Source organism: Jaculus jaculus, chromosome 15, assembly GCF_020740685.1.
Source record: "Jaculus jaculus isolate mJacJac1 chromosome 15, mJacJac1.mat.Y.cur, whole genome shotgun sequence".
Taxonomy (NCBI): Eukaryota; Metazoa; Chordata; class Mammalia; order Rodentia; family Dipodidae; genus Jaculus; species Jaculus jaculus.
Genome location: NC_059116.1, coordinates 15,655,671 through 15,680,860, shown reverse-complemented (window position 1 = coordinate 15,680,860; position 25,190 = coordinate 15,655,671). Strand labels below are relative to the sequence as shown.

The 25,190-nt window shown below is 38.1% G+C and overlaps 1 protein-coding gene across 13 annotated transcripts in view; it reads left to right on the top strand.

Annotated features, from left to right (window-relative positions):
- Positions 1–25,190, top strand: part of Neto1 (neuropilin and tolloid like 1) — a 201,866-nt gene that overhangs the window by 14,571 nt on the left and 162,105 nt on the right. The window contains exon 5 of one of the 13 annotated variants that reach the window (XM_045135143.1): positions 2,335–2,406. The exons of the other annotated variants lie outside the window; for them this stretch is intronic. Coding sequence (XP_044991078.1) covers positions 2,335–2,375 — 41 coding nt within the window. The 3' untranslated portion in view covers positions 2,376–2,406. Of the gene's footprint in view, positions 1–2,334; positions 2,407–25,190 lie in introns of those variants that run through there. 13 annotated transcript variants of the gene reach the window in all.

Here is a 25,190-nt window from a genome sequence, read left to right as displayed (position 1 = left end):
TTATATGCATTATATATTTTTTGATGGATTCCCAGGTGGGGGTTATAGTTATGCTGATGGAAGTCATCACAAACATCAAGGCAGAAGTAGGAAAAGGAAAGCCATGTGGTTTTTCTTATTTCCATGAATTTACCTTAATCTGGAATCTGGATATTAAGTTTAGCCCAAGAAAGTTGATATCTTCACCCACAATTGAGAGTATACCTATCTTTGGGGAAAAAAAAAATCCTTTTTGTTACTAACAAAATGAATTACACACACACACACACACACACACATGCATATATATACACATGAATGCATGTTGCAGAATAATTCTTGAAATCTACCAAGTATAATTTTTCCTACATGAAAATATACCTGGCAGAGCCAAACTGTGACGAAAAATTTGCATTCCAATTACAGACTCAGTCTATGCATTCCGAACTCTGAAATTTAATTATATCATATGTATGATTAATAGCACGGAGCTAAGCTACTCAGTGGTGTACAGCCATAATGTAGATTAGTTTCTCCAATGCCACCTTAGTTCTCAAACCCCTATGATCTCCCACCTCCTTTCTCTAGCCTTTTGCTTTCATCTTGCCTTAGTGGTATGCTAATCTATGTCAACACGTATCTTCAAAATTGTTCCTATTCCTTAACATCTTACTGTCTGAGTTTCTTTTCGAATCAGCAGCTCCTGTTGTCCCTAGTGCTTGTACTTAGGAACTGCAGTGATGCCCTGGGAACCAGCCAGCCAGAGGTCATCCATGGACAGTGAGGGTAGGAAGACAGAGCCAGAGGACCCATAGTTAAAGAAGGGTTGTTTTTGCTTCTTCTACACATGCTGATGTCTCTTTAATTTTCACATCACTGATGGCTATTTTTGGATCCCATGCCATCACTCAGATCTAGAGGACAGGGGTGCATCACCTCATATTATAGACTGGAATGCACAAGAAGGTTTGTGAGGATGAGGGAGAAATTGGCTAGTTCAAATCTTGGGGCCTACAAAGTATAAGGCTATAACTTAAAGAACTCAAAGAGACCAGAGGAAATCGAGGGTGGCTAAAATAAGATTCCCCTTCATCTTATTACAAGTTGACCTCAGCCATACATTCTCTGAGTTTCAAGAATGGAGATAAGTGCTCAGAACACTGAAAATGCTAAAAGCTACCTTAGAAATATGAAAGTGCACAGACAACAACAAATATGTACATGTATATGTATATATATGTAATAAAAAAGTGCCCATGTTTTGTCATGTATATATATCTTATTTAACAAGGCACTTCCTTTAAAAATATTTAAACCACAACTATTACAGAAACTCAAAGACTAGCAAATACTTACAAGGCGTGAAATAAAATGATAACAATATGTAGCAAACATACAGCATTGGGTATCCCAGGCATGGAGTGGCAGGATAGAAACAGAGACTTGGGGGTAAAAACTGGAGTTAGAATAGAATTCACTCATCTCTCAGTAATGCTCGTCGTATGTTTTTGGCATTACATGTGTAAATAAATTCAGATTAAAATATAAAGCACTGTAGTTGAACATTTTAAATGAGTTTTTACAAGGGACAATACCATTTCTCGTGTGTGTGTGTGTGTGTGTGTGTGTGTGTGTGTGTATGTGTGTGTGTGCAAGTGGGTGAGCCCATGCACATGTGGGTGGAGGCCAGAGGAGAATGTCTGGTGTGCTACTCTTATCCCTCATCAATATATATGTGTGTGTGTGCATATATATATATACATATATATATGTATATATATATGATGTATGTATATATGTTATATATATATATTTATATATACAATGTATGTGTATGTATATATTTTTTTTTCTCTGGGATAGGATCTCTCTTTCAAACTCGAGCTGCTGAATGTCAGTGAGCCTCAGAGATTCTCAAAACTGCATGCTCATCCCTGGCTCCTTACCTGAACTCTGGGGAGTCAAACATGACACTGTCTGCCCCTCAGCTTGCATGGCAAGTGCTCTTAACTCCTAAGCCATGTCCACAGTACTAAACCTTTTTTTTTGGTTATTCAAATTCAATTTGAGATTGTTTTGATCAGGGAAGAACAGATCCCCACAATTAACTGCCTTCTTTCTGAGGCTACTAGGAAATAAAAACTACAGAGTGGAAAAAAAAGAACTACAGTGACTCCTGCACTTCCCAGGATGTTGGCTTTACCGGGGGATGTTGCCATCAATGTCTAGGAAAACATCCACAATGTTTATTTCTGCGGGGGGCGGGGGGTAATCTTTTTCTCCCTCCAGTAACAGATACAGTTTGCAAAGCTTTTACATTGCTTTCTAATGAAGAGATGTTTCTGCTGTTTTCAGATGTGGCATGGGACATTTATGGAATCTTCCTTTTGGGGTGATGTGCTTTTCGGTACTATTTTTGAGAGGAAGTTACACCCGCCCTACTGAGGAAGTTAACTGCAGGACTACACCTCAAAGTAACAGATAGGTGAGGCCGACTTAGCCAGTCTCATTGAAGTGAGTGGAGTTTTTAAAATATTGGAATTATTATGATACTTTGTACTTAAATAGCACCTTTCATCTGAGGAGCTCAAAGTCTTTTAGGGACATTCTGCCCAGTTCCGAGCCTCCTCTCAAACTGCATGCTCATTGACTTCAAAGGCATCGCGGAGTATACTGCCGTGCAGAGAGTCAATCCGAGCGTTTCAAAAATATTTCTATGCCTGGTACATGAAGCACATTATTTGGGTAAAATATTGCCTTGCATTTAATGTCATCTTAATTACTTGGTACAGTACTTTCTCCTTTTTGTGAGAAATGCTCAGACATATATACTTAATCACTTTAAAACCTTTTAACATTTTCTTAGCTGAAAAATTAATGTTCTGACATATGCTCTGAAAAAAGAAGAGAAAGTATGTTTTAAGCTTAGCTTTCATTTTATCTAAAAGTTCACAATATTCTGGTTTTCAATGCGAAGGTTAAAGAGATTTGTGTAAGTAAAAGACCACATAATTTTACATAGTTAGTGCTGTCTTTTTCCTTTTTTTTAAATCTATATGGCTGACTCAAAATATTCTCATTTTAGCCTCAGGAAAGATTATACAATAGAAAATTTAAGGAAACTAAAATCAAATTTTCTCCTGAGGCATATTTTTCAAGAAACCAAATGAAAACTTAAAACAATAGAGACAACATTTTTAACATGTGGCAGTTGCCAGAGATATTAACATGAGAATGCCTTCTCTTCTTCCTGTCATTCTTTTCCCTCACTCACCAAGACTAGTGAACCCATTGACTTCACCCATGTAACACAGACTGCTCAGGCCGGGAGATGAGGGAAAAGTCAGAGAAACAAACAAAAAAAAAAAATAAATAAATAAAAGAAAAATAAAAGAAAGGAAAAAAATGCAGCTTGGTCTAGGTGGGTGTTCAGGAGAGAAATTGAGAGTGGGAGAGAGAATTTCCAGGATTAGCTCCCATCTGTGCAGAGGATATTGAAAGCAATAGCAAAGGAAAAGGAAGATGGTTGAGAAGTTTTCTGTAACAATAAGAGGGCTTTCTCCTTGCTTTGGGGATGGGCCATGGCAATGTCCAGGGGTTTGTGGTTATTTAATGAGTCACTGCTGGACTTTGTGCTTTGCTCATGGCAACATTCTAGGTAAGACCACAGGGGTCCCTGACTGATTCCTGTTATAGATGTGCATCTTGTTTAGATCGAAAAGAAACCTTGGGGTTTCTTTCACTTGTGCATAGGTGAAGCCAGAGGATAAGGGAGAGTGTGCTGTCTGGTTGGTGAACTGCCCAGACTTTGAACGACAGCGTGTTTCTCCATTATGTAAACCTGCTGATGCGCATTCTCCAAAGGGTGATGGTTATGGCTGAAATTCAATTATGTATTGCAGGTACTTTAGGACAGTTATATTAATAAATTTAATTAAGAAGTAACATTATATCATCCATATTTCATCACTCTCTTACGTATGAGTCCAGAATTCCCCTTTCCTGAGTGGGCACCGTTATATTTTGATTCAATATTACCCCAAATACTATCATGTGCCCCCCCTTCCTCTCTTCCTTTCTCTTATACACATTCCTGCCTTCTCTGACCATCTAAGCATGAACAAGATGAATGTTTTCATGTTTCTCTCCCGTACCTGTTGCTGCTGACATGTTCTCTGTTCACAGAGCCCTTGGTTTAAACTTGTGGCTCACACATTAAAAATACTCAAGGTACTGCAGTCAGCTCCATGTTGCTATCCAACCAGATGCAGTTTATGGGAGGAATCAGCTTGTTTCAAGCTTCTAGATGTAGAGGAAGTTTCGTCAATCATGAAACAACTGCTATAAGCAAACACCAACTAGCAGCAAATACAATCCCCAAAGCCCCAAACTGCTCTCCACACACCTTTGAGCTGAGATTTAGATCTGCACCCAGTGACACCCCCTCTCCCCATAGCTGGAAGCTGCTTGCTAGAGTCTGAAGTTGCAAACTCAACTTTAATAAAATACCTATGTCTGTAAGGCCATACATTTACATTATTATATTCAAAGTACCACCATATATAAAAGATATTTCAATTTTTCTTGTTCAGTATTTTACATACTTCTTTTTTTTCCCTCATGATGTCAAATGCTATCAGTTACCTTACCCAGCAACCCTCGAGTCTGGGCTTCTGTATGCAGCTGTGTCCCTAAGGGACACTTAGTAGAGTGATAGACAGAGATAGACACAGTATACTCAGCTCTCCTGGAGTAGGTTTAGGTTCAGAAATGGGATTAGTTAGATGTTTGAAAGTCTCAGTGGAAATCATGACTTAAATGGTCATGAGGGTACTTGCCCATCCAAACCACAAGAACCACCACTTTCAGTTTTCATTTAAATTGCTATATAGAAAAGGTACAACATTTAGACAAATCGAACATTCAACATACTTACCAAAAATAAAACAGAGAAATAATGCATGTCTTCTGTGTTCTTTTGAATTTTCATGTTTCTGGGTTTGTCCATGTATAATAGTTATTGGCATAATCTTCTGCACATTTCTGGTTAACATTTAATTTATTACTACATATTTGACCAATATGCTTTGCAAATTATGTGTTTGCATATACTTTGCCAAAGAACATATTTTTAAATGTTTTTATTTATTTATTTATTTATGAGGGAGAAAGAGAGACAGAGAGAGAGAGAGAGAGAGGAGATGAGAGAATGGGCACTCCAGGCCCTCCAGCCACCACAAACAAACTCTAGATGAATATGCCACCCCACCCTGCACATCTGGCTGACATGGGTCCTGAGGAATCAAACCTGGGTCCTTTGGCTTTGCAGACAAGTACCTTACCTGTTAAACCTTCTCTTTAGCCTTTTATTTTTTAATATTTAATTTTTATTAATTTATGAGAGAGAGAGAAAGAGAGAGAGAGAGAATGAGTACTCCAGAGCCTCCAGTCACTGCAAATGAAATGTAAAATAACAGATTCATGATACCTGTAACCACGAAGTGGGTGGTAATTTATTCCAGAAATAATATGAGACAAATACCAATTTTAGTTCTTGGAAGAGTAATGCTACTATAAATATGTCCCTTAACATGTGGAAATGTTCTTGTGAATTAGCCATGGATAAATCTGGAGGAATTTTGAGAAGTATACTAGAGAAAATGTATGCATTACCGTAAGTGGACTATTAGAAGAAATAGGAATGTTACTACTGCTCACTAGTATGGACTTAGGAGGAAGTTAAGTTCAGAGTAGAGAAAATTCCCACACCTTAAAGAAAACCTAAATTACTATAAGTAGACTATTCTTGGAAATATGAAAGCTAAAGCCATTTATGATAAAAAAAAATCTCAGTAGAAATCCAGCAACATGAGCTGGGAATTGAGAGGAAGGGATTCTTGTTGCATTAAATGAGAAAGCTTAATCCAGTCATTTTTTCCTAAGTCACATGTAAAACAGAGAATTTGACCAATTTACTTAGAATCTTAAGAAGATTGAGGGCTAGGGATATGGCTCAGAGGGTTGAGTGTTTCTGGCTTGAAAACATGCCTTTGGAGCTCCTGCATTCATGGAAAAGCCAACTGTGGTGGAGTGTAGCCATCATCAAAGTGCCGGAGAAGCAGAAACAGGAACATATGTGTGGCTTTCTGGAAGGCAAGCTTAGTAAAACTGCTAAGCTCCTCTGGGTTCAGTGAATGACACTCAAAAACTAAGGTGAACAGCAACTGAAGAAGCCATCTGTTGTCTAGCCCTGGCCTCCACACACATACATGTGTACCTGAGCATACATGTTGACCTGCTCATACACGTGCACCCATACACATACTAAGGTGCACAAACATAGGCATGCACACCACCCATACACACATATACATAAAATAAGATAAAACATCCATAAGGAAATTCATTGTCAATTAAAATGTAGGAGCTGTTAGGGTGGTGTTGGAAAAAAAAAGTAATGATGAAAGCAAACAAGATGAGCCTTGTTTTACTGACTGCACAATAAGGTCAGAAGACTGGTATATTCAATCTCACAAAAGTTTCTTTAAAGTGATTCAGGATGTGGTTGATGAATCTTCTTATTAAATACAGAAGCCAACATTGGACACTGGAATGTTAAGAAAAGACCCATGAAGGGAAGTTATCACTAGTGGAGTGAATCCCGTAACTTACAAAGGAAGTACCCATGGTTCTTAAGGGTGTCATGTCAGCAAGAACATTTTCATCTTGAACTAGAAGAAGGTAGATGATTCAAAAAATAATAATGAAAAAACCCAGACATTCCCCTTCACCCTTCCAGTATTTATATCAAGAAACATGCTATGATTACCACTCACATGTAAACATGTGCTGGCTTTCATGGAGAAAGAAGGCTGACCCTGAGGGCACAACTGTAAAAGGGTGGGTTCTTCAGCTGAGAAGGCAGAGCTAAGCGACACTTGGAGATGGCTGCCAAGCATCACAACAAAATGGAACCCATCAGGCAGATTTAAAATTTCTTAAGGTTAGGCCCGGCGTGGTGGCACACGCCTTTAATCCCAGTACTCGGGAGGCAAAAGTAGCAGGATTACCGTGGCTTTGAGGCCACTCTGAGAATACAGAGTGAATTCCAGGTCAGCCTGGGCTAGAGTGAAACCCTACCTTGAAAAAACAAAAATGAAAAAAACAAAACAAAACAAAATTCCACAAGACTGAGACTTCATTTTTTTCCTTTTTTGTTTCTTCTTTGAGCAGGGATGTATGGGCTATTCTATTCCCATCCACGATTGTGTTTAGGGGCCTGGTCACATATTTATTGAATTTTATAGGTTGAGAGATGGAGCAAAATTGGACCTGAGCATGATTCCTAGTTAGAAGTCCTGGAAAGACCTGATTTAAATGGTAGAGGTGCTAAGAGATGACACATTTAACTTGATAGAATTGAGGTGTGTGTGTGTGTGTGTGTGTGTGTGTGTGTGTGTGTGTGTGTGTGTGACTTAGAACTGTAATGAAGTGAGAATATAGGTACCTTGGACGGTGGAATTCACTGTGCATTTGTGGTGATGAGTCAGAAGTCTGACTCTGGTAGGGAGAGTACAGTCTCCTCAATGATGCCAACATCCTCAATTCTGTAACATGCCATGTTAAATGGGTAAGGAAAATTCAAACTGTCGCCATCGGATTTAATGTTGCTAACTGGCTGAATTTAAAATGAGGAAGTTCTCTTGACTTCTTTGGGGCAGCCCAGGGTAGTCACAAGGGTCCTTTAACATGGAAGAAGGCGTCAGAAGGCCCAGATGACAATGGCTACCTGTGACACTGAAAGGGATACAGGCAGCCTTGAGAAGTCAGGAGGCAATTAAAGGTTCTCCCTATAAAACACTCCGCAAGAAACAGAACACAGATCCTCCGACACAGTGAAGGGAGCTTAGAGAAAGCATGTTTTGGACTTATGACTCTAGCTCTTTAAAATAATGATTTTGCTTAGTAAGTGCACTAGCACTGTGGTAATTTGTTGTAGGAGTCGAAGGAAACTAATATAGCATGCAATTAAATGTTTCATATATGTGCTAGAATCTGAGAAGTGACCCAGGAGATCAACAAATGTAAGAATTCACCTGTTGGGTGAAGTGCATCGTAATTCATGAGCCAGTCAAATATTGCCTTATTCAAAATGCAGAGTATGCAAAGTCTTCTTACCCAGCCTCAATTTTATATATAAGTTAATAGTTTACATCAATACAAATGATTTTCTTTCTACATCATTTGATTGTATGTTAATTCCATCTTTATGGCTGAACCTCGCACAAAATAGCTTTGCAGTCCTTTTCAAAGATCTGCATGGGATGGCAGTATTTTTGTTTGTGGCAAATAATAGCTATTTGTGAAATCTGGCACCCTTTAAGCCTCTGCCTCTTCATAGCATCTCTGCCTGATGCATTTGCTTCAAAAGAGCTATGCTGTCTGTTCTTGCTTGCCCAGTTGGCAAACTTCCCTTCCTCCTCAGCTATGCTGACTTGCCTGAAATTCTGCTTCAGCGTGTCCTTACGGCATCTTCCCTTTCCATCTTGCCTTTCCAGCCACTTCCAGACAGCCCTCTCCAGCAAGCCTAACTCAGGAGCTACAGAGGGATTGTAAACTAGTGTTACAGTTCACAATCAGTAAGAAGTGTGCCTCCAGAAGGGCAGTTGACTTTTGCAGCAGGAAAACACATTAGTCATAAATATGTCACTTTCGTTCTGTAATAATGCAAACTTGGATGACTTTTCTATTCTCACAGAACATCTCATCAGGATTTTTTTTTTTTAATGTTTGGATTCAGACGAAAATGCAGTGTTATAGAGAAATTAAAGAAATCAGTATTAACTTGCACTCTGAAAGGAAGACAGTTTTCTATATGGCAGATCTGATGGGCAAAGCGGCATTTAGAATGATCAGTGGCTGGGCTCAATGGGGGAGGAAGGCACAGATGAGAGTTGCCTTGACAATGAGAGACAATATTGAAAGCAAAGACTGTTTGGAAGCACGGGCCATGCAGAACTCCACTATTGTAAATAACTGGTTAACTGTTATTGAAACTATGCACATTAGGTTTTCTTTTTAAAGTATTTTATTTTATGTTATGCTATTTTATTTTATTTTTTGCAAGGACAGAGAGAAAGAGGATAGACAGGAAAGAGAGGAAAGAGAGAGGAGACAGAGAAACAATCAACATACCAGAGGCTTCTGCCCCTGCCAATGAACTCCAGACACATGTGCCACTTTGTATGTCTGACTTTACCTGGGTAATGGGGACTCAAACCTGTGCCAGAAGGCATTGTAAGCAAGTGCCTTTAACCACTGAGCCATCTCTTCAACTCAGGTTTTCCTTGATAATAATTTTAAAGTACTGTTTGTATCTCAATTTTAAAATGAAAAGGGTCAGTAAAACTTTGAAATATTGGTGATTTCCTGTTTTTTTTTGGGGGGGGGGTTGAGGTAGGGTCTCATTGTAGCTCAGCCTGACCTGGAATTCACTGTGGAGTCTCAGGGTGGTCTCGAACTCACAGCAATCCTCCTACCTCTGCCTCCCGAGTGCTGGGATTAAAGGTGTGTGCCACCACGCCCGGCAGATTTCCTGTTTTTAACCGTTTTATCACTTCAGTATAAGTCCATGCTATTTATGCCAAGCTTTATCTCTGGGGAACTGGCAGCTTTCTTGCATCCCACCAGGATTTCACACGCCTTACCTTACCAACTTCCAGTCATACAATTTCTCACGGCTTTCAGCCTGGTCCTTTCACTCAGTTCTGAATCCATATCACGTCTCTTCACTCTGCCAGCTTCCCTTTTATAGTTCTAATCTTCCACTGCATTTTCTAGAGAAAAAAAAAAAAGTCCATATATACATACAACTGGACTTTTCATAAATACTACTTTGCATGTAGCAATGTTTTCTGAATTAACTGAATGTTTGTACCTGTGCACGGTGCCTGTACTAGTATTTTATGCCCATCTTGCTCAACTTTTCATGGTCTAGTTTGCATTGGAAATAATCATTGCCCCTAACAACAACTTGTACGTTCTAGTTGAGATCACAAGGTGCATACACTGTGAAGCACACCTTTCTGTTAACTTCAAGGAAGATGTACGTTTTCCTCATGGTCTATCGGTGAAATCTTCTTTTATGCGCACTCGATAGTGTGGGCCTCAGCGATTCCCAGTGATTTTCACTATGATGCCTGTTACCCTGTCCATCACTTCAGGCCATCATTTATTATACACCATTAGCCAGAAGGAGCTTATTTTAGTGGGCTCACCTTCAAAGCACACGTAATGGTGCTCTGGCACTCGGTCGGCAGTGTGACAGATCACTGGTAAGGGCATTCTGGCTAGGCTTCAAGTTTTGTTTTTTTTTTCCTGTGCATAAACTCATTTATTAAACATCATGGTTCCTTATAACGTATATGTTTATTCACTTCCCTATCTTCACTCATGCCATGGTTTCATGGAACATCCCCTTAAGCTGCTCTGCCAGATGGCCCGAGTTCACTTCAGGCTTAGATATCTTCCTCACTATTTAGCTTTGGGTAGCTGCCACTTAGTAAACCGGCCAAACCCTTCAGAATTCTTGAGATCAGCACCTAGAGGGAGCTACCGGATATTACTACTGAATCACGTGGGAACAAAATCACAGACCTGGCTTCATGTGTAGTCACATAAGCTCACACGGAAAAGCCCAGATTCCTTTTCTCGTGGGTCCTCTCTTGAAGTAGCTGAGCCACATTTCTCTCAGACTCCTTTTCTACATGCTGACATGTGAGGTTTCTTGAGATGCAGCATTTATTCTTCAGGAACTTAACAGCATTTTGCAAGAAATAGATGCTTTTATCCAACTAGGTGATTACTGACGATGGCATGTGCCTAATGTGTGTGCCACCTGGAGAGGTGGGGACACCCCTCAATACGTCTTTGAGATCTGCATGTCTTCACACAAGCGCCCCTGCCTCCTCAGGACAGGTGAACTATTTCTGTATCCACTCTTTCATCACTCCCCCAAGCCTTTGTGAAGATAATTACAATAAAAATATACTTTCCTGTGACTAATGCCAGACTTTTAAAGGGAAGAAACTCTGTTCTACATCTCTGGAGTCCACGGGCCTCACCGGGGCTTAGCAACAGTTACTGTTTGATGAATTTGATCCAGATGAGTTTCTAAATGAGTTAATGAAGCAAAAAATAAGTTCAATATTTTTTTTAAAAAGCAGAACATAGTGAGACACCATATTTAAAAAGAATTGCTATTGTGCTCATGTGTGTTTGGGAGTCATGAACATTTAGAAAATAGATATGTGACTTGAAAAGGGGGGAAGTTAAGATTGATTAAGACTGGATGACAAACGACTTGGGGACACAGGCCTATGAATCACATATAACATCCAAAGTGAGAAATATCATCATATTTTAGTTGAATTATATTTGAGACTTTTAAAATACACACACACACACATATGTATATGTCTATATATATGTGTATATAGGTATATATGTATATATATATGTGTGTGTATATATCTATATATATAATGTATCAGGAGGTGAATGTTTCGATGGGTGGAGAGAGAAAGAAAACCCAGGAAAAAAAAAAAAAAACTGATCAGTGAAAGCAGCAGAAGCAGGAAATGCAAAGACCAAGAATCATGTGTCCGTGTTCCTGAAGTGAAAAATCAAATTTAGAATCAGTAAAAGTTACTGAGAAGTCAAGAATATATGGAATAAATGAATAAGAATCGGCTGCTGCTTGGGTGACTAGGTTTGTCAAAAAATATTTGGAGGAACCAACGTTTACAAAATGTTATGCTTACTTTCAAAGATGCTGAAGGGGGTTTAATCAGTAAGATGTCTTGGAAGTCATGGTAGCAATTTAGAACCAAAGATGACAGAGTGGCCAGGAAAGGAGATAGTGAAGGCTTAATAGAGAATAAAGCAAAACTGAAAATAATTGTGACCTCTATATGTGAAGATGGGACATGGTCTGAGTTTCAGCCAATGCGCTTGTCCTAACCAATGAAAAGACAAAATTGTTTATTTGGGAATTTACACTTAGTTCAGTCCTGGCCTCTTTTCCTTGTACATTTTATTTTCCATTGGCATCACCTTTTCTCTGGGGGCAGGGATGGGGAGTGAGGTACTGGGAGTCTTAAGGTTTGCTTCAGCTTAAGGGACAGTTCTCCCATGCTTAAAGCCTTCGTGGAAGTAGAAATGTTTCTTTGAGTTGTGGGAAAAGAAAGAAAGAAAGAAAGAAAGAAAGAAAGAAAGAAAGAAAGAAAGAAAGAAAGAAAGAAAGAAAGAAAGAAGGAAAGAAAGAAAGAGGGAGGGAGACAAAGAGAGAGAGAGAGAGAAAGAAAGAAAGAAGGAAGAAAAGAGAGAAGGAAAGAAAGAAAGAAGGAATTTAAGAAAGAAAGAAAACAGAAGAAAAAACTACCTTCTCAAGACTGATTACCTAAAAGGAAGCTTCCTAGAGATATCTCTGAAAGGCCTGGGGCACCTAGGAACTGTCATACATAAAAATGACCATGATAGGAAAATAACAAGGTTTGATTTTAAACTCCAGAGTTATAAATAGAAGAAATTTAAAATGGAAATGTATAACTTCTAAATAAATGAATGAGTATGTGAAGGGGAAATGGTTGTCTAGAGTCTATATGAAAAGTGCACATGAGGGCTAGAGAGATGGCTTAGTGGTGAAGTGCTTGCCTGTGAAGCCTAAGGACCCCGGTTCGAGGCTCAATTCCCCTGGACCCACGTTAGCCAGATGCACAAGGGGGCACACACATCTGGAGTTCGTTTGCAGTGGCTGGAGACCCTGGCGTGCCCATTGTCTCTCCTTCTCTCTATCTGCCTCTTTGTCTGCCTGTCACTCTCAAATAAATAAATAAAAATAACACAAAAATTAATAAACAAGAAAAGTGCACTTGAAATGAATATCTGTGTGAGTATGTACATGGCTTACAGCCCTAAGGCAGCAGAATGATTTCTATTCTGAGCAGTGCGATTTCATTGTGGGGATGTTTTCCACCAAGCCCATTGTAAAAAAAAAAAAAAAAAAAAAAAAAAAGACCGTGATAGTCAGTTACCTATGACAAATTTTCCTTTGTAAAGCTGTGTCATTTTTCCTTTTAGAAATACTCCATTATTTCTCCCTGTATTTGAAATGATAGCATATATATTATCAAGAATTTTTTTCCAAGTGACTCACAGGGCTTTTAGAACTACATCTGGGCTAGAGAAATGGCTCAGAGGGTAAGACTACTTCCCGTGAAAGCATGATGACCTGAATTCTATCCCTCGTACACATAGAAAGACAGCTGGATGGGGCTTTGCATGCCCGCAGCGCAGTGCTGAAGGGAGCAGAGACAGGTGTATTGATGGGATTCTTTGGTCCACCAGTCTGACAAGTAGTGCAGAGCCCAGGGTTCAGTGAGAGACGATGTCTTAGGGCAATAACACAGACATGGGAAGTGGTGGTCATCGGACAGGGCTCTCTGGCCCATGCACGCCAATGGCACCCCACTGTATATTCATAACACACATTCATATCACACACACACACACACACCACAAAACAAAAAGAAAAAGAAATATATTGACGTGGCGTGGAAGAGCCAATGGTTTTTTTATTGCTTGTATTGTTATTTGTGCAAGATGTTCTTTAATTCTTTAGCTGTTTTTGATTGTGTTAGGACTGGGACTAATTGCAATTGTGAGCTAGAACTGCAAAATAAGGATGCTTGAGAATGCCTATAATTTACATGTTAAATTAAGGAAAGGGGGGGAATATTTTGGATAATATGTTAATACACATGTCCTAAATAACTTTATAACTTTTTTTGCATCAGAGGTATTCAGTTTTATTCAGTAGATAAAACATTAAAAATAAAACATTCCCAATAAAATTGTCCAGCAGAATAATGTGATAAATGTAGTCATTCAAAATTAATTCCAATGAAATATGGTATAATTAGGCAGTGATTTCTGCTTTCTAAAAATCTCATTATAAGAAATTCATCTTAATAAAACTAATGAATTATTGCATTTTATTATATCCCACGTATGAGAGTACCCATTTTGCATGCATTATCTTACAAGATTTTTATAGCTCTTCTAAGGTGCATTATATTACTTTCAGCTAAGCTTTTCAGTACATAGAAAAAAAATCTTCAAATGGTTGTATACATGGGTTTGTAATTCTTATAAAGCTGATATTTGAAGACATGCAGAGTATTTTTATGCATATCTTGATCCATGCTCAACAAGAGCATGCCTATGCCTCATTGTTTCAGGTGTAGCAGCTCCACAGCACTGATTTCTCTCAGCCTTTGTGATTTCACTAGGGGCCTCTTCTATGTGTTCACGAAAGGCCATCTTTTTATCTTTGAATAATTCTCATACAGCAACATTTCTGTCCCTATATTATGACCAGAATAAAATTTTGCATCAAAGTTTCTTCCCTCCCTTTCACCATCCTTTTCTGCATTATAGTTTCACTAAGTTACATATTCCTTGCAATTTTAAAATCATAACTTCAATACCATTTTTTATCATTGACCATTTGGTGGTATTATCATCAAATTAATCATTGATATTAATAATGCCACAACTTATTATTTTTGTTACATGAATCTTGTACTATCATTTCAAACCCATGACAACAAATTTCACATTTATCACTATAAATACATATATGTCATAAGAAAAATGACTAATTGAACCAATGTTTTCAAGAAAACATTGAATAGCAATTCCAAATGCTGAAATAATAATTGGCTTCAGTCTTCTTCATTAAAATACATTTTATTTATTTATTTAAAGCAGAGAAAGACAGAGAGAGAGAGAGAGATTGTACAGGTGCACCAAGGCCTTTTGCCACTGCAAACAAACACCTGATGTGTGTGTCACTTTGTGCATATGGCTTTATGTAGGTCCTGGGGAATTGAATTCAGGTAATCAGGCTTTGCAGGCAAGCATCTTACCAGTTGGGCATCTCTCCAGTCCAGTCTTCTTCATTTTGAGTATTTTTACTCACAGACACTGCTGTACCATTCCATGAGCTTTCATAACATTACTTTTAAAATGATAAGTTTATGGGCAAATTATAGGCATGGTACAAATATCTTCCCTCACTTTCGCCAGACTTTTCTGCAAGTATCTCATTGGATGGTTTCAAATGGTGTCCGTCAACTGTACATTTTCATTACCCTTCAGAAGGAAGTACATGTGCTTTTCTTTAACCACATTTACTTGGCAGTGAATGCATGATTCAATAACCATCAGATGCTGGCTAGCCCTGTGAAAGACCACACAGCTTTGTCTGAAAGACCAGATTAAAAGTGGAATTTTAGATTCAACTGTGGTTAATAGAATGCCTGTCTGGGAAGTATGGTTCACCAATATTCAGGCCAAATAGGGTACTATCTGGCTGATTAAAACAAAACAAAATTCCAGTCTGCACTTTACTCATCTGCTAAGAGATTCTTTTATCAACTTTTTACAATAAGTTTTCAAAATTAAATATATTACTCTACATGTAACCTGTTTGAAAGTCTCATTCATGTTCTACTTCTTTTTAAAAAATATTTTAATTTTTCATTTTTATTTGTTTGAGAGAACAAGAGAGAGATGCAGATAGAGATAAAGAGAGAGAATGGGTACATCATGGCCTCTAGCCTCTGCAAATGAACTCCAAACTCAGACACAAACTTGTGCATCTGGCTTACATTGGTACTGGGGAATCTGATCCTCAGGCTTTGCAGGCAAGCACCTTAACTGCTAGGCCATCTCTCCAGCCCTGTTCTACCTCTTACTTTGGTCCTGTTTACAATTTCATCTTAGAAAAATTTCACTCACCATAATAAACGTGCAAATAAATACATTAAAAAATCATGGATCCACAGAATGCATTTAACTAAAAGTTGCTTCAGGCCTTAGATTACACAATTATTTCAAATATAAGAAGTCATGCTTCCTGAGTAGTTTTCCCAAGTGGCTCTTAAGTCCTTCCTCTCTGTTCTCTATACCCCCGGAACAACAGCTGGAGGAAAAAGGGTTGGCAAAGCCTTGCAGAGTCTCAGTGACAGCCTGAGGAGACTGAGAAGCTCTACCCTTTGGAAATGAATTGGTGGCATGGCTCTTAAAACTGAATGGGTTGAAAGGCTCTTTACAAATGGTCCCACCAATCCGAGAAGCAGCAGCCATCTGCTCCATTTCGTGCTTCTTATGCTTTCCTTTACCATTATGAACTGTTCTACTGTGGAGCATTCTGCGTAAATCCCTAAAACAAACATTGGTTCCACCAGAGATTTACTTTCATTTAAATTTAAGTCAGCTATGTTCTTATATCTTTATTACGATTAATAATAATCTCAGGGGTTGGAGAGATGGCTTAGGAGCCATCTCTTCAGGACCTCGGTTCGATTCCCCAGGACCAATATAAGCCAGATATATAAGGTGGCTCATGCATCTGGAGTTTGTTTGCAGTGGCTGGAGGCCATTCTCTGTCTCTCTCTTTCAATGTGTGTGTCCTTGTGTCTTTCTCTCTCAAATAAATAAATAAAATTAAATTATTAAAAAATAATCTCAGGACACAATTTCTAAGAGGTTGTTTCTTCCCTCAGTTTTTTTTTTTTTCAACTCAGAGTTTTTCACGGGAGATTTCATATCAATATGTATAATGCATAATTTGTGGAAAACTTCTCAAAGCCATTAAGAGATTTTTCTAAGATCTCTTATAAATCATCCTCAGTCACTGTTTCTCCTTTTGTTGTGTCAGTGAAAGTATGATTCTTGTAAACTTAAGTGTTTGGCTGGCATGCATGGGATGTTTTATTCAGGTTCCTCAATTGTCTTTATTGTATTCATGAGGGCTTGTTAGTCTAGGGTGAATGGATACCTGCAGACCACAGTTGGACATGGCTGGACCAAGCATGCATGTTCAGAGCAGCAGTATCTTTTTGTGGTAGTGGAAGGCAAATCAGTCCTTGACAAAAATGGTACTATGGTATTGTGAATAGCCTATGAACACCTTTGGGTGGGCACTAGCTGACTCCATCCATAATGCCATCCCTTTCTCCCCCTCAGTCATTATCTCACTGTCTTTCTAGTGTGTCTGTCTCTAGATACTCATTCTGAGCTATCACCTTCATTGTAGAATCACCTTATAAACCTATCATTACTGAAGAGAAATTTCACCTGATGAGGAATTTTGTTCACTTTGGCCAGGGCCACTTGCATTTTCTTTCTTTTTCATTTTTATTTATTTATTTTGTTTATTTATTTATTTGAGAGTGACAGACAGAGAGAGAAGGAGGCAGATAGAGAGACAGAATGGGCGCACCAGGGCCTCGAGCCACTGCAACCGAACTCCAGATGTGTGCACCCCCTTGTGCATCTGGCTAACGTGGGTCCTGGGGAATCTAGCATTGAGCTGGGGTCCTCAGCCAATTGCAAAGCCTCTAAAGCCCCTTATGAGCATCTTCATTAGCAGAACACTCACTGAGTGTGGGTGATGTGCTAAGTACGCACTGGGAAACACAGGTTGAAGGTCCTGGAGAAAGTCTGGTCCAGGAATCAGAGATGAATGGCATAATTATGGCAAACGCAAAGGGTTATAGCTAAAATATTTTTTTAATGTTTTGAGAGAGAGAGAGAGAGAGAGAGAGAGAGAGAGAGAGAGAGAGAGAGAGAGAATTAGCGCACCAGGTCCTCGGCCACTGCAATCAAACCCCAAGTGCTCATACCACCTAGTGGACACGTGCAACCTTATGCCTGCCTCACCTTTGTGTGTCTGGTTTAAGTAGGATCTGGAAAATTTGGCATGCATCCTTAGGCTTTGCAGGCTAACACCTTAACCACTAAGCCATCTCTACTGCCCTGAAAAAAAAAAATATATATATATATATAAAATGTATGATAACATTTCTTAAATATGCCTGAATATTTGAATCAAAGGAAAAATCAACCTGTCTCTCTTTTAAGTCCTTTTTTTTTAAATGTGGGTAACATTGAACTATTTACACATACCTTAGGGAAAGTCTATACCTTTGTTGTGACAAGAGATAAAGCAATTTAGCATTTTTCAAGGCATTTGAGGAGTTGTACTGAAAGAAGAGGAAGTTGTTACACTTTCCAGACACTTGAATAACACTGCGGTCCCTGTGGATCAGGACTAACAACCCGGCCATGTGATCACAGGAAAGTCCTTTACTGTGGTAGCCTCCATGTGGAAGGGTTAACTGCATAGAACTCAATTCTGTCCAAGACTATGGCATCCTCAACATACCAAACTATAGACTCCTTCAGTAATCCATTAAAACTGATTTTAGAAGCAGAGTTCCCTTGAGTTTTTAAAGCAGATTTGCACTGTTTGTGATACCTCCCTATATAGAAATGAGTCTTTTGTAATTTGGAGGCTGAGCACCTGGTGCAGAGTAATGTAACTCAACACTCCAGGAGCTAACATTCCAGCCCACTCTGGCTGACTCCAGGGCCATCTCCTAAAGTGCCTGCCTTACTCAAATTGGAGTACACAGATTCAAGCACTTCATTTCATATATTCAGAGCTTCTCCTTGATACTCTGTTCTTTCTTTTTTTTTTTTTAACCATGGCACTGCAGTAATATTATTTTTGTGTTAAGCTTAAAATTTATAAAACGTCAAATGGCTCTAAATGTCTGGTAAAACATGATATCAATAGGCCTGATCTATTTATGTCCTTTATTTTTTATCTCCTTTAATCTCCAAAACAGTCTAGAAACTTAAGTATAATTTGTGTGAATAGTACAGGGTATAATTTTTACCTTAACTTCAAAATTTGTGTGAAACTTTTATAGTTTTTAAAAATAAGTAATGAGAATAAAAAATATAATATTCTAAAGAGAAGGTAGTGAATATATTCATCTGGAGCTCAATGATCCACCTAGTACTTCATACTTCTCACCTGATTTCCAGTAGCCTTTATGAAATGAAAATTCAGAAACTAGCAAAAACTTCCTTCTGGTCAGGTTGTGTCTAAGAGCCAGTCTAGACATGGTACGTTTCTACAGGAGTGCAGATAGACACCAAGTTGTGATGAGGCCTGGAGCGCTCCAGAGAGATTTAGACTTGCCTGTACACTATGGAGGTGTATTTGATTATCTGGAGACAGCTGCTTGGTATAGCAGTGTGGGTCTGGAAGGTGTTATACAAAGGTCAACTTTGTGCTTGCATATCTTTGTGGTAAGAAGGTCTGTGTTCCTGAAGGCAAAGTGTTCACCACTGAGAACTTCTAGATAGAACCTGTTTATCCTGGTGGAATACCAACAAGTGGTGTCAAAGGAGTTGTTCCAAAAAAAAAAAAAAAAAAAGAAAAAAAAAAAAAAGAAAGAAAAAAGAAAAGAAAAGAAAAGAAAAGAAAAGAAAGTCTATGGCCAAGTGCTGAGCAACTACGGTCTCTCTGTGAGAATTACTGTCACACCTACTAGAGTGTATACGTCAAAAGCTATTGAGCATTTATTTTCATTTGACCTTTTGATGTTGGCTATCCTTATTGGGGTAAGGTGGAATCTCATAGTTGTTTTAATTTGCATTTCTCTGATGATTAGGGATGATGAACATTTTCTTAGGTGTGTGTTTGCCATTTGTATCTCTTCCTCTGTGAATTGCCTGTTTAACTCTGTGCCCCATTTTGTGAGTGGGATATTTGTCTTCTTATTGTTTAGACTTTTGAGTTCTTTGTAAATTCTAGAGATAAGGCCTCTATCAGTTGGATAACCTGCAAATATTTTCTCCCATTCTGTGGGTATTCTATTGGCTTTGCTTATTATATGCTTGTCTGTAAAGAAACTCTTCAGCTTCATATGATCCCAATGGTTGAGTGACTGTTTAAGAACTTGAGCTACTAAAAAGAACACCATAAAAGACACGAGCTTTTCCTGTGTTTTGCTTTTGTCTTTTACCTAAACAGGCAGCTGCAAAGGTGAAAGAAAAGTCAGCGGGATAAGCAAGGACACTTCTGCACACTTTTCTTTGGCAGAACCCTCATAATGCCACCTGTCATTAGATAAATGACAATAAATTAGATAAATGATAATAAAATCATTAGATAAATGATAATAAAGGGGATGGGAGAGGGATACAGCCTTTTTTTTTTTGTTTAAAGTGTGATGGTTAGCTATTCTATTTTAAGCAGACTAAATATATGAATGTGAGTTCATGAAGCCTGTGACAGTGTATTACTACAATTGAGGGATGCCAAAGTCTTCCAAACTTTCATTCAAGAACAGGGACAGGAACAACTGTATCATTCAAAAGCTATAGCTGGAAATATGTATAATCAATTATTCCTCTTTGGATCCCATAGATTAGGTCAAATAAATTTGATAATTTGATATAGAATATATTTTCATATATTAGAAAGAAGAAAGTGAAAACAGAGAAGTTAAGAGATTTGGTGATCCCAATTTTCACATTGTAGTAAAAAAAAATTAAATATCAGGCCATTTGATCCTAAACACTTGTTCTTAACTTCTATGTAGTACTACCTATGAAAATTTAGATGATAAAATAAAGTTAGACATAGATATTTTCACACAAAACAAGAATACTTCTCTGACTCAGTCTTTACTTTGCTGACTAATAAAGTCATTGTGTGTTCTTAAATTAGACCATTTACTATTTTCCCATTTACTGAATTCTACAAGGAATTTCAGCTCTCCCTCTATAGCTACCTACTGGGCATTCCTAAGAGGTATACTTGATATGATATTTATGTTGCCCACCCATGAACTCAACATCTCCAAATGAACAATCACAGGCTGAAAATGATGCAGCCACAAATATCTGTCTGTAACCAATTTCTAGTTTCTACTGATGTCTGAAATATAGAAGTCTACTTGCTATTGATCAATACCACTATGGTTGAAAAAAAATGCAGACTTATTTTTGAAGTTTAATGAAAGATGTTTGACCTTACTCTTTTCTGTCAAGTACCATCAGTCACCATGTGTTGGTGAATCTGTATGGTAAATTTTCTTGTGTGCTTTTTCTTTTCTCTGTTCCTACTGACATGACTTTCATTCTGGCCCTATATTTACTATCCTTCCATAATTCTTCTTTTGAAATGACTGTCTTACTTGCACATGGAATCTGCATATTCATAGGCATCTTGCTTGCAATATCTTATTTTTTCATTTATTATCCAAATGAGTATTGTACATTTTGCTCTCTGTAAGGCTCTATGGCTCTGGGCACTGGCAGCACACTGGTTATAATCTACACCCATGTGGAACTTAGTCTCAGGGACACTAAACACTAGTTATAGATACTAAGTAATATGTATCTAAATTGCTATGTATATTTAGAAAATGAATGGTATAAAAATAGAATGTTATAAAGAAGATATAACAGGAACTTTGTTTATATGGTGGAGTTATGACCTTATGGAAATGGAAACTTCAAGTTGATGTAGATCCACAATGTGGAAAAATGATCATAATCTGGCTAGTGGCCGGGGTGCGGGGGGGATAATTGTTCAAGGTGAAAGACAGAAGCTGTGTAGAAGTTCAAAGTTAAAAGCATTTGAGGACTGAAGACGGGTTATGGCTACCTTGCGAGCAGTGTAAATAGCCATATGGAAAGATGATCTGCTTGAGAAAATCTTACTTACTTTTGATGAATTATCCTTTCATACCACTCTCTTAGTCACTCCTTTGAAGTAATCCCTCCCCTCCCTCGACTCAGAGCCCTTACTCTTACACATTGCTCTCTTGTTGCTCTCTCACATTGCATTGTAATTATCTGTTTACGTATTTTTCTCCTGCTGAACTGTGAGAATTCTGAGGAAGTGACTGTGACTCACTTGTGCTCTCCGCGCGTTAACCAAAGTGTCAGCATATGGAAGAATGTACTTCAAGTATAACTTTCTTCACCCATGTATTTCTCAACCTACTCTTGTTTTTAATTGCTAGCTTAATAGCTTAAGGTCATTTGTAGGAAAAAAAAATATGTGTTATTTCTGTGTGGTAATAGTATTCCGAGTCCCTCATCCTCTATACAAGAAACCAAGCTACTCATCACTCTTTCCTCCTAACCCACAGAGCTTACAGAAATGTCTTCTCATTGTACCTTGAGTCTTTGTTAACTCTTCTACTTCAGAGCTAATTCAAGGCTCTCTAGATTTCTGACCTGGGTGGCTACGAAGGATTATTATTTTGTTTTTGTTTGTTTGACCAAAGATCTTACTGCAGCCCAGGATGATCTGGAAATCACTCTACAGTCCAAGCTGACCTCAAACTCTGTGCCTTTCTATTTAAGCCTCCAGTAATATTTGTTGAAGGCATGAGCCACCACACCCAAAATAAATGTACCAGATTTTATTTTATTTTATTGCTTTTTGAGGTAGGGTCTCACTCTAGACCAGGCTGACCTAGAATTCACTATGTAGTGTCATGGTGGCATTGATCTCATAGAAATCCTCCTACCTCTGCCTCCTGAGTGCTGGGTTTAATGGTATGTGTCACCATCAATCCTGTCTAACCTGTACCAGATTTTTAACTTTGGTTCCTTTTTTCAGAGTTGCTGCTCCCATATTCCATCCCCTGGAGTTTTAAGTTTGTTCATTTATTTCCTTGTCTCCAGCGCACACATGTAAAGTATTTCATGACTGTTCAACTTCTCCATCATCTCATCTGTGAATGATATAGCTCCTAAGCTTTGATCTGAAATAGCTTTGACCCACCCAGCCCGCATATGACATCATGACTTTTGCCATTGACATGCTATTTGCTATACCGAGGAAGTTCTTCAGATTGTCCCACCTACCAATTAGCAGCTCTTTCCTTAATAGGAAGACGGATATACACTTCTCCTGGGGCTCCTCTCTTCACCTTATGGAGGTGATATTTATCTCAGTTATTCTTATATCAGGTAATGATGCATCTATTATTATGTTAGTAGCAACTGTTTCCCACAGTTTGTAAGCTATTCAACTGAAGATTTGTGACTTACTTTCTTATTAGTAACAAGTTGGAATAATCATATATTTAAAATAGCGTTGTTCCAGCCACTGTACTATCAAAGTTGAAAATAATATCACACCATTCATTGAATGAGTTAGGACCAGAAATAAATTCAGTCAAAATAAAGGATTTCCTATAGCTATAAAATCATCATAATGTGATCAAATAATGTTGTGAAATTAGATCTGACTTTATTTCCACTATGTTAATATCAATTATAATTAATGCTTAGAAGAGGTGATTATCTTTTAATAACATGACAGAACTAAAAATAAAATAGGAGCCGGGCATGGTGGTGCATGCCTTTAATCTCAGCACTTGGGAGGCAGAGGTAGGAAGATTGCTGTGAGTTTAAGGCCACCTTGAGACTACATAGTTAATTCCAGGTCAGCCTGGGCCAGAGTGAGACCCTCCCTCACACACACACACAAAAAAAGTAAAGAAAAAATAAAATAGGTTTGGGCTTCAAGCATGCTTTTTTTATATTTTTATTTTAATGAGTCATTCATTATTCCTTTACTAAATTAAATCCATGTTATCTTGTTCCACAGCCTGTTATTTAACGATGTTTTCTTCATAAAAGTAGCTGTTTAAATTATAGCTTTATTATTTATAAAATTATTTCTGTCAATATCTCTGTTGTTATAGGGATAGTCAATCTTATCTCACTATAGTGAAAAATTATTTAGCAATACAGTAAGTATTTTAGTGCTTGCTAGCAAGTACATAATCTTATATTTCATTAAAATATTAAAATAGTCTGTGCACAAAATTTTTGTGGTTCCAAATATTATGACATTGATTTTAAACAGTTTCCCAATACAATAATGCAAGAAACAAAGTCAAGTACTTTGTCAATAATAAAGCAAATATTTAAAGGGAAATATATGTGCCCTGTGAAAAATTGTGAAAATGTTAAATTAACCTACGACCTGCAAATATTAACAAAATGACACTGCAGTGGTAGAAAGCATCTTTGTGTGGATAGTTTTTAATGTGAAAAGGACTGAGCTGGCTGGTGAGAGCTGTGATCACATTTTGTGCAGGGTTGCTGAAGCAGCTATTTTACTGCGTGATGCTTTGGGGTCTTTAATCGTGCAGTTATTTTGATAGGGAGACCATTTTTGGATGCACCCAAACAAGCCACTAACCAGTTTTTGAAACTCTAAAGATACGTGCTAGAGAGATGGCTTAGCAGTTAGGGTGCTTGCCTGTAAAACCTAAGGACCCATGTTGACTCTCCAGATCCCACGTAAGTCAGACACACAAAGGCGAGGCAAGTGCAAGGACGCACATGCCCACCAGGTGGTGCAAGGGTCTGTTGTTTGATTGCAATGGCTGAGTCCCTGGCACCCCAATTTATCTCTCCCTTTCTCTCTCTCTTTAACTTTTCTTTAACTCTAAAGATATGTGAACAGCATACATTGCATGGCCATTCCTATGCCATTCCTCCCAGTCCTGAGGACCCGAGAAGATAGTGATGTTGGGCCCGAGATTGAGGTATGGGATGACATAAGTGTGGCAAATGTGTTGGGGATTACAGATTAGTGATTTGCAATAACATGATATGTTCCTTCACTAAAACTGTTTTGCCTATTTTATTCATACTTGAACTCATATTTTGCAAGGGTTCTCCTAAGCGCCAGCAAATAAAGAAGTGGAGTGACAATTCCAACCTCAAACAGTCCCCTAAAACAGTGCTATGGCAACATAGGGGACAATAGAAGCTGTAACACAATGATCTGGAGGATAGAGCAAGCCCCCATGCAAACCCAAGATGCACTTACAGATGGATAGTGAGCAAAGGCCAAACCGTCAGGAATAACCATAGGTCCAGCAACTAAATACAGGCAAATCATATATTGGTAAAGTTGCTTAGAGATGACCAAGTAAGCCTCACAGCCCTCAGTGTTAGATTTGAGTTTTATTAATGATTGCCAACAATATAATGGGCTAGGAAAACACACACATCCACGTCTTGTTTAAGTAGTTCGCGAAACCAATAAGTTCATAGAGCTATCTGGATTATTTCAAAATCATTAATTTATGAAAACAGTTTTTAGTGAGGACCCAGTATATGCAAATCATTCAACAGAGACTTTGCTAAACATTCTAAACTAAAACGAAAATAAACAGCAAAAAGAAAGCAAACAAAAAAGTCATTGATTTTGGAAATAACAGTTTTAATTCAATATCACGTGA